This window comes from Rutilus rutilus (genome assembly GCF_951802725.1).
Source record: "Rutilus rutilus genome assembly, chromosome: 7".
NCBI classification, from domain to species: domain Eukaryota; kingdom Metazoa; phylum Chordata; class Actinopteri; order Cypriniformes; family Leuciscidae; genus Rutilus; species Rutilus rutilus.
Window position 1 is genome coordinate 25543050 of NC_140221.1, and position 16495 is coordinate 25559544.

The 16495-nt window shown below is 37.7% G+C and overlaps 2 protein-coding genes across 2 annotated transcripts; one reads left to right on the forward strand and one right to left on the reverse strand.

The window, feature by feature from the left end:
• Window positions 1–3256: 3256 nt before the first annotated feature.
• On the reverse strand, window positions 3257–7589 carry crx (cone-rod homeobox). The gene is made up of 3 exons (XM_084413376.1): window positions 7006–7589; window positions 5940–6091; window positions 3257–5526 (listed from the first exon to the last, which is right to left on the reverse strand). Exons 1-3 carry the CDS (start codon window positions 7100–7102, stop codon window positions 4930–4932), a joined length of 846 nt encoding a protein of 281 aa, XP_084269502.1. The 5' UTR covers window positions 7103–7589; the 3' UTR covers window positions 3257–4929.
• Window positions 7590–11807: 4218 nt separating this feature from the next.
• kptn (kaptin (actin binding protein)) lies at window positions 11808–15999 on the forward strand. The gene is made up of 12 exons (XM_084413379.1): window positions 11808–12108; window positions 12193–12275; window positions 12423–12507; window positions 12605–12659; window positions 12794–12872; window positions 12977–13050; window positions 13156–13262; window positions 13359–13454; window positions 14768–14831; window positions 14909–15044; window positions 15197–15370; window positions 15466–15999. Exons 1-12 carry the CDS (start codon window positions 11898–11900, stop codon window positions 15625–15627), a joined length of 1326 nt encoding a protein of 441 aa, XP_084269505.1. The 5' UTR covers window positions 11808–11897; the 3' UTR covers window positions 15628–15999.
• Window positions 16000–16495: the final 496 nt, after the last annotated feature.

Sequence of the window (16495 nt, forward strand, 5' to 3'; positions counted from 1 at the left end):
AGTGCAATTTATTAGAGTATATCATTTAAGTAATATTTTGCTTGTTGAAGTGTTGGAGTGACTACAGGTGAAACTCGAAAAATTAGAATATCGTGCAAAAGTTCATTTATTTCAATTATTCAACTTATAAGGTGAAACTAATATATTATATAGACTCATTACATGCAAAGTGAGATATTTCAAGACTTTGTTATGGCTTACAGCTTATGACATATCAATTCATATCAATTCTAATTTTCTGGGATTTTGAATTTGGGGTTTTCATAAGCTGTAAGCCATAATCATCAAAATTATAACAAATAAAGGCTTGACACTTATCAATTTTCTTATTTCTTATAAAGAGGAGGGGGGGGGGGGGGGGGCGCAAAAACTCAATCTTGCCTAGGGCAACCAAAGGGCTAGAGCCGGCCCTGTGTGTTGTGTATGATTTGTTAGAACTGAAGGCTCAGCAGCTTCTCCTTTTGTCTTCTTGTATGAACTACAGACAATCTGTCACAGAGAGAGAGAGAGATTAATATCTGGAGAAACAGGGGGAGGGTTAGAGGAAATGAGAGCTGACAGAGATAGATAGATAGATAGATAGATAGATAGATAGATAGATAGATAGATAGATAGACAGATAGATAGATAGATAGATAGATAGATAGATAGATAGATAGATAGATAGATAGATATAAACCGTTATAGAGAGAAAGAGTGGGTGAGGGAAAGAAACTGAACTATTGTGTAATTTTTTACTTGTTTATTAATTTCTAAGAGAAGTTGCACACACACATGTTTATATGAAAAAATTATGTTCACTGTGACGTATACATAAAAAATTGCAAACACACACACACACACACACACACACACACACACACACACACACACACACCCTTCATCCTGGTAACAGTGCATGTGGTTTTATTCAGGTCAGTGTGGGATTATGAAGCACTCAGGAGGGGTTGTGGGGGTGTGTGCGGGGGGTGGACAAGTGAGAGAGGGCATGAAAGATGGCACAGAGGAGAGAGAGATGCCTGTGAGTATATTTAGTGTGACAGAACTCCACATCTTTTTCCTTACTTCATACCGGGATACTATGAGAGACAAATAGGAATAAAGCAGACGGGAAAAATGGTGTAGAATAAGAAGTAATGAGAGTACAGATGGAGAGGAGAAGTCCGGTTAAACAGATCACACTTAGTAAGTCCCCGTAGAAAGAACCATATGGGATATTCAGAAAATATTTCAAACATTAAGTTTAAATTGACCCTGTTACTAAGTGAAAGTGCTGTGAACACTGAATGTTTGTGTGCTATTGTTGTATGCATCCATCATTTCAAACTGAGTGACTCAAACACAACTATTAAAAAAAGTTTAAACATTCACTGATGCATCAGAAGGAAACACAATGCCTTAAGGGGGGGTGAAAACTTTTTGAATTTGAAGATCAAGGTAAATTGTACTTAATTTGTCTTCCGGGAAACATGTAAGTATCATCTGTTGCTTCCGAAGGGCAGTACTATAAAAAAAAATATATATATATATATATATATACACTTACATATTTAAACAAAATAAGAAAATTTGGACATCTTCTTCCAGTTCAAAAGTTTTCACCCCCGGCTCTTAATGCATCTTATTTCCTTCTGGAGCATCAGTGAATGTTTGAACCTTCCTTTTTTAATAGTTCTCAGTGTGAAAAGATTGATCTCAAAATCATTCAGTCACTGCTGGAAAGGGTTCAAATATGCAAAAGATGCTGGAAAACTGAAGAATTTTCAGGACCTGGAGGATTTTTCTGAAGAACATTGGGCAGTTTAACTGCTCAGGACAAACAAGGGACTCAAGAACAACCATCACAAAAAAAAAAAAAAAAAAAAAATCATCCAGGTAATGACACACAGTGTTAAGAATCAAGGGTATGTAAACTTTTGAAGGGTTTTTTTTTATACTTTTTGTCTTGTGGATATGTAAACATCTTTTATGTAAAATTTCTTACTCAGGACAGTAGGCCTACTAAAAAATATTAACATGCATTTTGTATGATCCCTCTTATTTTGTCAAAATAATGAACATTTTGCTAATTCTGCAAGGTGTATGCAAACTTTTGAGCACAGCTGTATGTATGTATATATATATACGTACATATATATATGAAGAGTTCAGATGCAAAAGCCTCTAAGTGCCATCTGAAAATTTCTTCTAGAATGGTCATTTTTATCAAGCTCGTATATTTAATTTCAGTAATTTCACTTAAATGACAATTAATAGGTCATTTTCATTGCCATTTAAGTGACATTTCTGAACTTAAATATACAAGCTTGATAAAAATGACCATTCTAGAAGAAAATTTCAGATGGCACTTAGAGGCTTTTGCATCTGAACTCTTCATATATATATAGCCCCACTTCTGTCCAAAACTGTCACTACATCAGATACAAATAGCCTATCTGATACCAAACCAAGTGCTTATTACAAATAAATCATTCTAAAACTTTTCTCACTTTTTTATTTTTCACTTTTACAATAGCCAGTTTTACTTTTAAGCAACAGGTTGTCTTTTTTGTGTATGTATGAAGTTTACACAGCTGTAGTTCATTACATTAAATTTGGGTATGTTGGGCTAAATTATGACAACCAGAAATTGTCCAAATACTTTTTTTTTTTAATTACGGTGACCGAATTACGGTTGTTCAAATACGGTCACCGTATTTATTTAATTTTGTCATCTATTGTGAAACATTTAACCTTTTCATGAAACTTACCTAAACTTTGTAAAAAATAATAAAAAATAAAATAAAATAAAAAATCTTGAAAAGTAAAAAATTCCAAACCAGGGTTCCAAATCCAGCATAGAATAACCACTTTTGGTTTCCAAAATCACTGAACCTTTCAGTGAGCACTTCTTTTTTTTTTTTCTTTTTTTTTTTTCACATTCTGATAATCTAAAGAAGCTTTTGTACAAAGGTTCCATGGATTTTAAAGATTCTTAATGGAACCATCAATGCCAACAAAGAACCCTTTATTTTTAAGAGTGTATGTTTGTACAATTTCTTTTCAATTCCAGTTAATTTCTTTTAATAAACCTAATGCAAAGACATTAATACATATAGGCAGACCGCTGTAACTCTTAATTTTGAATCTAATTTGGGACTGAGATGAAGAATGATGGAATAATCGTAGCGGAGGAGTCATAGCAGAGAGAGCTGGAACTGGAATCAACAGGAGGAGAGGTGTGGAGGAAGGAAAGAGAGAGAGGGAGGTTCAGTAATCCTGTTTAATTGCTTTAGGGTAGTGTTCTGTCGACAGTAAGGAGATTGAGGTGCTCTCTGGGTCATTGGCTAAAATAACCCCACACACCCGGCTTCATGGGCGGGGCCACCACCCTCACCACACCATCACAGCAACACGATTACCAGACAACACCATCGCATCGCTACAACCTTGTGGACCCCAGATGCCTCCTCCATGTGGGCCAACCCCAGGGTGTCACAGTACATCATGGAGAAGATGGTGGAAGTAATGTGAATCTTTCCACTTTGTGTTTTTAAACCCAAAGCACTGAACCTTGCAAGGGAAATTCATCTTCTTTCAGTTTAGTTGGTTAAAGGGATAGTTCACAAAAAAAGAAACTTCTATCATCATTTACTCACCCTCAAGTTGTTCCAAACATGTATGAATTTCTTTCTTCTGCTGAACACAAAAGAAGATATTTTGAAGAATATGGGTAACCAAACAGCTGATGGACCCCATTGACTTCCAGAGTATGGAAGAGTATCTTCTTATTGTGTTCAGCAGAAGAAATGAAGTTCATTACAGTTTGAATTGCCAGTTCTTGCTGATACCAGAAAATCCCTTATTAGAGGCATGAATGCATTTGTTTAAATTTTTCAGTATTTTGTTTTGTATTTCATATTCATAAATGTTAGTCCATATATTTATTTTTATTTGTTCTGCGTGAGGGACAGTTGTAGTAGCCCAATTTATTTAAGTTCTGTGCTGTTCAGACCAATTTGTAAGCCTCCCCTCCCTTTTTTCTTTTCTCACGTAAATCATTTGCTGTGCGCTAACTAAGTTTCCAGCCATGTTTTTATTAATTGACAGTATCTTGCATAATCAACAAGAAACAAAGTTGGACAACTCTTGTTTGACAATTCTTGTTAAACAAAGACACATTTAATTGTGTAGTTAAACTAAATGTAAAATTGAAAAACTTTAGTTCCCTTCTGAATGTATTCGGTCAAAGCAATAAAACAACAATTGTAAACACCAACATTTTTCAACACAAGGTCACCCAAATAGAAAATATATATCAACAGCATGACTATACTGCCATTAAATGAAGTTTAATAAAGCAAGTAACGATTAACTCAAACTAACAGAAAACAACATGATTTGTTATAAGTTAACATAATTTAAAAATACATAAATAACATCAAGCTAAATGCACAACACAAGAACTCCTAATGCTTCCCAGTACAGACAAACCAACCAAACTTATGAAAAAAGTAGAAAGAACTTTGTCCAACAAGAAGCTTGTACCTGCAGAGAAACCGAGAGGTTCCCCTCCAATTATGTGCATGTCTTTGTGTGGTGTGTGTGTATTAGTGAATAGCTAAATATCCCCAATGTGTTGAGAAAGCTATTTGATCGTATGTGTGTGTATGTGTGAGGTAAATGGTTAATAATGATGACTGATCAGTAGACTTGAGGAGTCCCTTCACTTTCAGCCAATCACAGAGCAGATCTGGACTACAGAGTCTTCACCTGTTCCAAAATGGGCCCCCTTTTTCACCTCTGAGATCACATGAATCCTGCTAAATCAGACCTGTTTCATCATCAAAATGTCTCCGGCACAATAGTTCTGTTTAATTTATTCTTCATGCATCGTCTCCTAATTCTCCTTCCCTCTTGCTTTTTTTCTTCACTTGCTCACTTTCTCTTTTACAGCACCTGGAATTTATGGTCGAGGCAGTCCATGGTGCTGAAGTTGAGCTTCCAGGCCTGCTGGTCCTTGTAATCCAGGCAATCTACGGAACTGAAACCCAGTGAGGAGGTGCTGTATCCTTGGGAGGAGAGGGAGGGTGACTGGCTGAGCGAGCCGCCCATGGAGGGCACGGTGAGGGGAGAGAGGGCGCCCCCACTCGCAGACAGCTGAGTGGTCATGGGAGAGAGGTACGGGCTGCAATCCAATCCACTGAAGTAAGGAGAGGAGCTGTAGCCCTGGCTATAGGTCGAGGGCTGACCGTAGCTCATGGGATAGGGAGCGGGGCGCTGCACGCAGGGCGTGCCGGAGCCACACAATGGATCGGGAAGGGGGGACAGAGAGGTGGGACTCCACACAGAAATGGGTGCTGTGCCTGCGCTGGCAATAGGGGGCACCGTCTGGGCGGGGGCAGCCGCCACCGAGGAGCTGGCGCCAGGGTCAGAGGTCAGCTCAGAGGGTGGGGAGGACTTCTTTTTGGGGGGACGGGGCTTGGGCTGACCGCTGGTCTGCTGTTGCTGTTGGCGGCATTTAGCACGGCGGTTCTTAAACCACACCTGAGAGAAATAAGAGCGGGGTTAAAGATGAAATACATGTTTGGCTCATTTCTCAATAGATCAAAAAGAATGTGTTTGTGATGGATGTGATGTGATCTGCATTAATAATGGGCATCACACACACTGACTTTCACTGTCAGAGTTGTGGTCACTTTCAATACTTGTGACTTAACAAATTAAAATAGATTCAACTTTAAACACAGCACTGTACATATTTAGTTGCAGATACACAGTTTACCTTCATTGCATCATAGCAAGTGAGCGTTAGATGCTGGGATAAATGTATTTTATTTTATTTGAAGAGCATCGTCTGTTTCTGCTACATCCGACATTAGGCCAGGTGTGCTTAGAAAGATGTTATGCAGTCGGAGAGGTGTCAGAAAGATGTTTGTCTCAGTTTGAGGAAGACTCACCTGAACTCTGGACTCGGGAAGGTTGATTTTCAGAGCCACCTCTTCTCTCATAAATATGTCTGGGTAGCGTGTTTTGGTGAACAGGGCTTCCAGAATGTCCAGTTGGGTGCGTGTGAAGGTAGTGCGCTCCCGACGCTGCTTCCTAGGAGTGGCTATTTATAAAAACATCGACATCATACAGTAAGAAACAACTTTAGGTTTTCCAATACATGTAGCCTAGGCCTCGAGAAAACTGTTTGGTTTTTACATGGAAGCATCATTAATGTTAATCGTTTTATGTGAGCTTGTAACAGTCATTAATATGGTTGATGTTGGTGAGAGAAAATATTTGGACTATCCATTGTCACCATAGATAGATGGTTGGAATTTTTTTTTATTTATTTTTTTAGCTACACTTAAGTCCAGTCAGTGAGTGACTGAGGTCCGTCACTAAGGCCGCGCATAAAAACATCGTTACGTCAGTATATTTTTTTAATTAGTGATTTAGGCCGATTACATATTGACATTAGGCTATTTAACCCATTTAGCCTTTATTTGTATTCTTCACTCAGTAGCCTACTATTATGATCATTATTTTTATTTGTAAAACGGACGAATAAAACGGACGAAATATTTAGGCTACATTAAAAAAATAAGCTTTTCATAATGGGCTAAAATAACCTTTTAATAAACAAGCAAACAAACAAACTAACATACCATCACATAAAATTAAAATTTGACAACGAAAAAAACTCGTTTTTGTAAAGACGAAATTTAAATATAGCCTATAGGCTATCTGACATTATTTTTATGTTGTTAGTTTTTGTTAGAACGTGGGCACTATACGTTTGTTAGCCTACTACGTGAGCAAGTTCAGTTAATACGGCTATCAACTGGTGAAATGATGTTCGCTCTGACTAAATTGTAGGGGGGAAAGGGGTAGCCTACAATCATGTCAAATGAAACAGTAAAGATGAGGCTACCTTTTAGTTTTGTTTGTCCCGTCTCTTTTGACTTCAACGACCAACAAAATTAATAAAATGTCTGAAACAAACATATTGTTAATAATTAATGAGAAAGAACTGACCTGGGTAGCCGACGGCGGTGTGGAGCAGGTCCATTCCTGAGGCGGACAGTGTTAACCCGTTCACAGCATAATGGGGCTGCTTTATGTAGGACATCATTCTTGGGACGGCCGCGTCTCTCGCACACACTCTCTATTGCTCTCTCTCTCCCTCCCTCTCGCACCCCTCTCTCTCACTCTCTTTTTTCTTCTGTGACGCTTTTTTTTACGGGTCGGGGGTCGCGCTCTGCCCCTGACGGCCGCGTGTCTGTGCTCGCGCCTGGCGCGTGCGGTGCTCCTTCAGTCACGCGGCTCCAAACACCTGTAGATGTTTTCCCGGTCCTCAGTGCCTTGAACAAGCTTACACTCTCACAACTCTTGTCATTAATATCGTCCTGAATATCAAAAATGAGCGTAGCTAAATGTGAGGAAATAGTAAAAGGTAAATTTACAATTAGGCTATAGCTCAACAAAAATGTTGACGTTGCTCGTGTCCCCTGGGCAAGACCGGACAGGAGCGGGACACTAAGAGAAATAAGAGACCGAGCAGCTAATCAAGGGGCATCCCTCTCTCTCTCTTTCTCTCTCTCTCTCTCTCTCTCTCTCTCCAACTTTGACGTAGGCTAGCCTATCTTAACACGTGCATATGACAGTAAAGAAATAGATTTTAAAAAGTTTAATCGTTGAAAACGATTCATAAATAAAAACTATATAGGCTATCGAAATGTCGCGAATCTACTGGTTCATAGCATGGACAGAAAATGACCAGGGATCGGAGCAAAAATGCCACTAGAAATGCCTCAAAATGCCGCATTTTTTTAAATCTAACATTATTTTTTAATAATAGGCATAGGCTATTCTCTAGATATAGTTATCGATTTTAGGAACCGAATCAACCATTAATTAATTGATTCAGTGCAAGCATTTTCCATACATGTCTTTGACACGCTGCAGCCTACAAGTTCGAAAAATGCGCCCTCACAAATGTAAAAATGTCCCTAAAAAAACAAAGTCAGAAGGCAGAACTCGTTTCTTTATAATATATGACGAAAAAAATTCTGACACTGCCCACAAGCATTGAAAATAAATACAATTATTATAGGCTATTGAATGCTTGCGCATGTTTGTTCGTAAAATAATTTAGATTCAGATTACAATTTGCATATCAAGAATTCGTTTTTTTTTTGTTTTTTTTTTATCTTATAAATTGTGTACAAGCTGTAGCCTAAACCATTATATTTGAATTAGCTGAATGCTTTGTTTTTCGTTTATTGGCATTATATTTTTGCTATCTTTGTAGAAACGAATGGCTCAAACTTCGGACAGGCTTTTAGATGCAACTGTAATTTGAATCTCATAAATAAGACGACTATACACTCTGAAATTTCATTCGTTAATCGATTTTTTTTTTTTTTTTTTTTCGTATATGAGCTAGGTTAAATGTTTCTTGTGGATATTTTCTTGTTCAGTCCTGTGTTAACAGTTTTGCATAGGAACTTGCATAATATTTATTTGTATAATATTTTAGTTGCATATCTGTTTATTGATTGCAATTAATTGATTAAAATCTTAAAAAATCATAGGACTCAAAAAGGTGAAAAGAAAAAGAGCAAAGGAATGTATGGATAAATGATGAATTAAAACAAGATGAAGGACGAGTGTTATCTTGACCAGTGATGGAGGATAAAAGAAGAAAGGAGAACATCCATTTGGAAGGATGTTGACTCTAATTTGCTGTATTGAGCTGTTTGAAATTTTAAATAGAATGTTTTCTATAGAAAGAACATGTAGGCTATGTTTTATTTGAAAGGATTGTTTGTTTGAGTGTAAATATGTTAGTGAGAGGGAGAGAGGTAAGAGAAAGGCATCAATTGGCTCTCAAGATGAACTGAATGTGATAGGTTGGCTTTAAACAGAGAGAGCAGGCAGGGTTATCTGGCTGTGACTAGATGTCATCCCTTTTAAGTACAGTACAAACTCAGTCAAGGGACAAAGGGCAAAAAAAAGTCTTCAGATTCCCTTAATTATTATGTCAAGCTAAATGATGGAAATGACAGATTTTAGATAAATGGATAAAACATACTTACTTTGAATACAATCAGCTTGCTTTACTAAAAAAATATATATAAATAGTTTTTAAGTAATCTGAAAAAGAAAAATGAGATGGAAAGTGGTTCTTCAAATCTTAGAAAGAAATTCAAATATCTTTCTAGTTTAGAATCAAGATTATTTAGCTATACACATACAGAAAGTATTCCACCTCATCCACCCCCCCCCCCCTCCCCCAAAGTATCCAATTGTCCAACACTTCCCAGCAATGACCTTCAATATAAAATATTTTTTATTAATATATATTGTTGTACAATACGAATTAAATATGCAAGTAAAGAACTGACATGAAGAATTAGGAATTAAAGACAATATCATTACCAAACAATAAATGATTATTTACTTGTTTGTCTGTTTATTTATGCAACAAACTAATAATCAGGCTACTTTTTATTTATTAAAATTTTTTATACTTTGCTCAGATTACCACATCATACAACATGGCAGTTTTTCAGTGGTGGTTGTTTTTTTGTGCAAAACCAGTAAAATTATGAAGAGATGATTTGTTGTTGTTCTGTGTCAGTATATGATGTTTGTATGTTTATGTGTTCAGGATCTGTGCTTGTGCGCTTGCAGAAGGCAAAGTTTTGTGGAGGGTGATGCAGAGGGGGGTGGGGGGACCAGTCCGTCCATCTGGCAACAACCAGCTATGCAGGCACAAGAGCAATTATGGAAGTGGACTAAACTCTAATCCGCAGGCACACACACACACACACACACACTCCAGAACACATTAGCATAGAAATACACAGCCAACACATTAACATTGCAACAAACATTTAATCTGAGTGGAGAGTAAGATAGATGAAATAAACAAAATGTTCCTACGCAAATAGAGGTAAAGGAAAGAAAAATGTGAAGATAGATTGGGGTGAAGAAGGTCGAGTGGGGTGACAGATAGATAAAAAGAAAGAAAGAGAGAGGGAAGGAGGGAGGGAGGGAACGAGAGAGAGAGAGAGAGAGAGAGAGAGAGAGAGAGAGAGAGAGAGAGGTAGTGGGCCGCATCATTGCAGGCACACTGCATCAGTTAATCCAGATTAGGCAGTCTAAAAAGGAGCGGCTTAATCTGCAGGCCAGCCAGTAATACACAGACCGCTGTCAGCACCAATCACTCACACAATTCTAATCCCCTAAGAAACACACACCCTGGACACACACACACACACACACATCCACTCACGCTCTCTAAACAGTGAGTTAAGCATGCATATAAAATATTCTGCACAATCAGACAACAGATTCATTAGAAACTTTGAATATGTGCTAAATATATGTACAAAACATGGGGCTCTTCTTCCGACTATAATCCCTCACAAACCAGTGATTGTAATCACTTTATAAACAGGTATTTAAAACAACTGGTGGCAATTTATAATGCAGTGAGTGTAATGAGTGTAGATGTGTTTATATGGGAAGATGTTGTGATGAGGCAGTTATTTGCTGATAAGCACAATATGTCCCATGTGGACAGACTTTGGGTCACAGTCAGATTAAAAGGGTTTTAATGTCAGTGGGGCTGTATGCTGAAAAGGGCCCCAATAACCAATTGACAGCTTGTCTGACCCTCTAGTGGAGATTCCGTCCATTTATTTCAAATCAATTCAGTTCAGGTCAAATAAGTTTTACTGATAACAGACAAAAGTATGAATGTGTTTAAGCATTGTATCTAAATGTGCAAAATGTAATGACATTGATTTTTTGAGCTTTTTACTTGTTTACTTGTATCAGATAGGTGTATGAATGCATCATAATATATGCTTTTCATTCATTTGCGTAACAAAACAATATAAGATCTAATAATAGTACGGTCTAATTGGTACTAATTGAACAATAGGCCTACTGGGTATTTAGTTCTACGAATTCTGCTGATTTTTACATTTAGATGGCTTTTGTGATCATATTCTGCTCATTTTATTTGTTGGTTGGTTTATTTACTTATCTTTTTTTTTAATTTTTTACAAAATTGTTAGCCATAGTATTTAATTCCATTGCATAATTCATTGTGATGGCTGCCTTAAATAAAGATTGTAAATAAAGTAAATGAATTAATGCATGTAATTTCGCCCCCTGCTGGAGGCCCCAGTTCTTCCTCATCGGGAATTTAACTAATCGAATAATAACAATAGCCTCCCACTGGTTTCAGTTTAATGCATCTTAACCACAAAGAATAAATTAAGACATGATCAATAAACAAACTGGTATGGAATATTTACGCTTAATAAAATTGAGTGTATTGGCAGAGATTGTCTTATTATTGGAAGATGAGAGGGTCTGTGGCTTACCATAAATATGTAAAATACACAGACAGACCCAATGTCTGTCAGAATTACAGATAGAGCTAAACCGACTCATCTCTTCAAAGAAGATGTGTTTTGATTGCTCGTCATCTAATTGTGGCTCATTTATATGTTTTCCACATTTTAGCCAGTGGAACCAGGACAACACAAACCTGAAAGGAAGGCTGAAGAAAGCCTGTCAGACTGTTCTCTGCATTTCCAAGATACTGCTCTACTCCTCTTCTGCCTATTATATTATTATATATGATATTACTATACGACTTATACTATTATATGTTTGTACTATTCAATACTCTATTTTATTCGTCGGCGTATCACTGTCGACGACAGCCGATGACGACAGCCTCATTTGGAAATCTGTGATTTGTCAAGCGGTTCGAAAAACACAGATGATTGGTTCAATTTACTCACAACCCGCCCATACCCGGATGTTGTTGTTTTTTGTCACTAGTGTGGCAGTCCAGTAAGATCCAGAGGAATTGTTTTATTTCTTTTGTGATCATCTGTAAGATGTTGCCGGATGTAAAAGGCCTGTGTCCATTTGTGGAAGACAGTTTTAGTCGTTTTCCCTCGCAGAGTAACATATACGGACTATGCCAGGCAGGCGAGCAGGAGTTACTGGCAGCGACTCTGAAGGGGAAAGTAGTGTGCTTCAGATACCAGGACCTGCAGAAGAAGATCAGACCTGTGGCCAGAGAGATTCAGTTCACATATATACCAGGTCACAACCTGTTCGTTTGCTTTGAAAGTCTTTTGTTTTAGCTTGCTGTCTAATGCAAAACTATTTCTTGTTTTGTTAATAAAGTTGATGCAGAAATCGTCTCCATTGACGCCTTCAACAAATCTGCCCCTAAAAGAGGACTGGTCGTAGGAATAACCTTCATTAAGGTGTGCTTCATCATTAACTGGTACAAGTAACTGGTTTCAAACTAGATGGAAAATTTTCCTTGCTCACTCACTTTCTCCATCCACGAGGGCTGACATTTTTGCTGCATTTTCTGCTTCATGCATTTGTTTTGATCTCTTTCCTCTCAGGACTCAGGAGATAAAGCGACCCCTTTTCTTAATATTTACTGTGATTATGAACCAGGGTCAGAGTTTAACCTGGAGTCTATTGCACGTGAGTTTGTCATATGGAGAAAAAAAGATCTATATAAAAAAAAACTGATTGAAAATGGTCCATACTGAATAATCTGACGGTTTCATCTGGTTGACAGAAAGCTGTCTGAACCTGGAGCTCCAGTTCACTCCCTTCCAGCTCTATCATACTGAGTGAGTGTGTCATTGTGTTGTTCGTTTATGTTACAATGAAAGGTTTTTGTATTTAAATAGATGAAATGCAGTGTGTTGTGGTATTTGAAATCTAACAAAGATGTAGGGTTCAGAAGTACATGTTTGTTTTGCAGGGTGCATTGTGTAGATGGATCCAGCGAGACTGTCTTTCTCCTCAGTGGGCATGATCAGCGCATACATCTTTACAAAGAGGTCAGCCCAGCTGATAAATGTAGTTAGAATAAGGTTTTGCTTTGTCTCTCTCTCATACTCTCATACTAGAGATTTGAAGTTCATCCTCTATGTCTGATTGGTAGAATGCCTCTTTGCACCAGTTTGAGGAACAGCCAGTGGAAAGACTCTTTCCTGAACTGCAGGAGCTGCCAAGCAAGTGAGTGGTTTACTTTTCTGCAGTTCAGGTTTGGATGATGAGACGTGCCGTTATGTGAGATGTTTGATGGTAATTATTCATATGTACTTTTTGTGTGCATTGCAGTGTATTATGGTTAGATGTCTTAAGTATTGATCAAAACCGGCGTCTCACTGCATTTGGATGTCAGAATGGTTCTGTGGGACTTTCTCTTGTCAACCAAAAGGGACCCGGTGAGAAACACACTTGCACGTTTTTTCTCTTCTCTTCTTAGAATGTAATATAGTCTAATAAAAGCTCTGGCTTTCTATGCACATTTGCCTTATTAGAGATTCTCCAGAACTGGCGTGTTCAGCATGACAGTCCCATCTCCACTGTGTTGCTGTTCCCTTTGAAAGAGCAGCACCAGAACACAGAGGCGAACAGTGAGTGATACAGCTCATATGATCACCAGTTGATGCATAAAATAACTGTTTTCTGTTTGAATATATTTAAAAATGTATTTTATTCCTTTCATGGCAAAGCTGAATTTTCAGCATTATTACTCCTTTCTTCAGTGTCAAATTATCCTTCAGAAATCATTCTAATATGCTGATTTGCTGCTAAAGAAACATTTCTTATTATTATCAATGTTGAAAACAGTTGCGCTGCTTAATATTTCTCTGGAAACTGTGATGCATTATTTTTTTTCAGGATTCTTGGATGAATGGAAAAAAGCATTTATTTTAAATAGATTTTGAATGACTTGATTAATTATTACTCTTTATGCAAGGTTATTAATGCCTGATAAGTTCTCTAGAGTAGACCAGTGATCCCCAACCAGAGGTATGTGAGCAGGTTCCAAGGGGTGCGCGAAAATATTTAGATTTTGCTTGGTTTGTTCTGCATCTATGGATCTAGGCGGAATAAGCATGCCAGGAATAACGTCAATCGCCCCAGCATCAGCCTGACGCATTAGTCGCTGCAAATGTGTCCAATTACAACTTGATTTTGCAGCATTGAGTATTGTAGCCAATCACAGGCATGTCTTTTGAAAGTAATGGCCAATTAGAGGTGTTTAGTGCCAGTCTATGTTCTACATGCTCACAAACCTAACCCTAACCCATTATCACAAACAAAGCATGTCATGGTAAGTTAGAGATTTATTGTGCACTTTAGTAAGATTCAATTATTAAAATTGGAGTTTTCACAAGTGTCCCCAAATCAGTGAGCTTGACTGACCGCTTATAAAGGGAGCGCTCCTTGCTCACTTTCTGTGTAATTCATTCGCATTTGAAGAAAAGTTATTCTTTTTCATGAGTCTTTGTGACTTTTCAACTTTTCAAAAAGTGCTAAACTTTCATGATAATTTTTTTAACGTTCTGGTTTTATAATGTCTTAATATAAATTAAAAAGCAGAATGTGTGAAAAAACTATTTTAGCAAGTGGAAATGGCTAATATGAGCCAATAAGTGCTCCTCTACCACCATCTACTGGTTATAGTGGTAATTTCATGTATTTTTCATTTTTAAATATAAGATTTAAAGGTTTTGTTTTCCATCAAATGTTGGATTTAAAATATTAAAATTTTAAATGTGTCCAGTCTTTATTTGCTCACAATATTGATTCTTTAGTTTAGTGTTGATGAAGGGGTACTTGAGCCCTAATGATGTGGGTTGTGGGGGCTAAAAAGTTTGTGAACCACTGTTCTTGAGACTATAGTTATTAATCTCTCTTTATCTGTCTTTTTCCCCCACAGGTAGTCAAAGGGAAACATTTAATCTGTTGGTAACCAGTGCGATAGAGATGGCTGTTGTTTACAGGTTAGAGCCTATTTAGTATGTTGCTTGTTGTGCACAATGTGTCTGGTTGGGTGTAAAATAATTGTGTGTGTGTTCAGGGATGTAGAGCAGTATGGACTGAGCAGACAGCTGTGTTTGGCAGAAAGCGACCAGTGCGATGCGGTTCTCTGTGCTCTCGTTGTTGATCTGGACTTTGATGGACAACATGAGTTGCTACTAGGAACGTATGGACAGGTAGAGTGCTGGATTCAAAATACATACGCATAATAGGGAACAAATGTATGCCACAATGAAAGAGTTCATAACACTGTGGTGGTAATTTGAAATTTTGAAATATAAGCAGCTAACCAGTATGCACAATGATGTATTTGATTTGTCATCTATAGGACCTGCTCTGCTACAAATTTCCCCAAACAACAGGAGCTTTTGAGGATAAGTTACAGCTGCTGTGGAGACGGAGTTTTAAAAGTCCCCTTCTGTCACTGATTTATCTTGACCTGGCAGGAGACGGACTAAGAGAGTTAGCAGTTCTTACCTTAAAAGGCCTGCATATACTTCAGGTGACTGTCACTGAGCTGTTTTATTATTATTATTGATTACTGATGGTTTTAGTTAATTAAGCATCTGTGTTTTTTCCTGTTCTCCTCCCAAACAGCACAGTCTGAAAACAACAGCAGATCTTGTTCTTCACCGATTGTCCACTTTAGTATCAAGACTGCCTGTTTCTTCAAAAGAACAGCCGATCAAAAACCAAGATACTGAAGAGCAGTTCATTTCCATCAGCAATGAACAGAGAGCTGCAGCCGCTCAACACTGACTTTTATGTGAAAGATATTTATTTGTATTTCAAGTGGTTAAGGAAGAGCTAAATATTTCATTCTGTTTGTGTATGAATCCAAGCCATCTAGCAGGCAGTTCTTTAACACTGAAATGAAAATTACTTCTTGCTGCTGGTACCACGTTTTGTAGCCAGACTTATTCAATCTTACTTCCTAGTGGTCACAAGTAGTTGTTGTTGAATTTCGGATGGGACATGGGGTGTCTTTTTTTATTTACATCATAACCTGGCAAAACCATGATTTCATACATTGCTGTTGCTAGTCAGTAGCAGGTTGTATTAGAGTCAGGGGACATTCACATTTTATCTGTCTTAGTTACAGGGGTATATAAATCTTTGAAAAGTCGTCAATATCATTTTTGGTCCATTTTTAATCTGCTTAGAGAATTTCTAAACCCAGGCTTTGGTTTCATGAGATTTCAAAGTTCTTCAGGCAAGACGTGTATTTTGCCATATCCCCAGTAGAGGGCGTCCTCCTCAGTCAGTTAACACTGCATTCAGAAATCCTGAGGTTTTTGACGTGGTCTGGCCTAGGGCCTCATGTATTAAATGTTGCGTAGAAGCCGTCCTACATTTGATAATATGGTCATTTCTTAAATGTGCGTACTTGTGATTCAAAGAACGAGCGTACGCCTCTCTTACAGATGCGAAATCTATAAATCACAAATGTTCTTGAAATTGTACGCAACTAATGGTTCAGATCTCCGCCTTGCAAACGCCGCCTAATTAATGTCATATTAACATAAGGGCAACAGTCAACGTCCAAATCCTTTACTTGAGAATGGCAAGCGGCAAGAATTGATTAGATTTCTAAATACCTGCAGTACTCAAACTCTCACACAAGGAA

Bases quoted from the DNA above. Each gene is read 5' to 3' on its own strand.
- crx (XM_084413376.1), bottom strand. From the start codon at position 7,102: ATGATGTCCTACATAAAGCAGCCCCATTATGCTGTGAACGGGTTAACA. The intron at 6,092-7,005 runs GTCAGTTCTTTC...TTTTATAAATAG, and splicing joins CACCGCCGTCGGCTACCCAG to CCACTCCTAGGAAGCAGCGT. The intron at 5,527-5,939 runs GTGAGTCTTCCT...TATTTCTCTCAG, and splicing joins TTCCCGAGTCCAGAGTTCAG to GTGTGGTTTAAGAACCGCCG.
- kptn (XM_084413379.1), top strand. From the start codon at position 11,898: ATGTTGCCGGATGTAAAAGGCCTGTGTCCATTTGTGGAAGACAGTTTT. The intron at 12,276-12,422 runs GTGTGCTTCATC...CTTTCCTCTCAG, and splicing joins TAGGAATAACCTTCATTAAG to GACTCAGGAGATAAAGCGAC. The intron at 13,263-13,358 runs GTGAGAAACACA...TTGCCTTATTAG, and splicing joins TGTCAACCAAAAGGGACCCG to AGATTCTCCAGAACTGGCGT.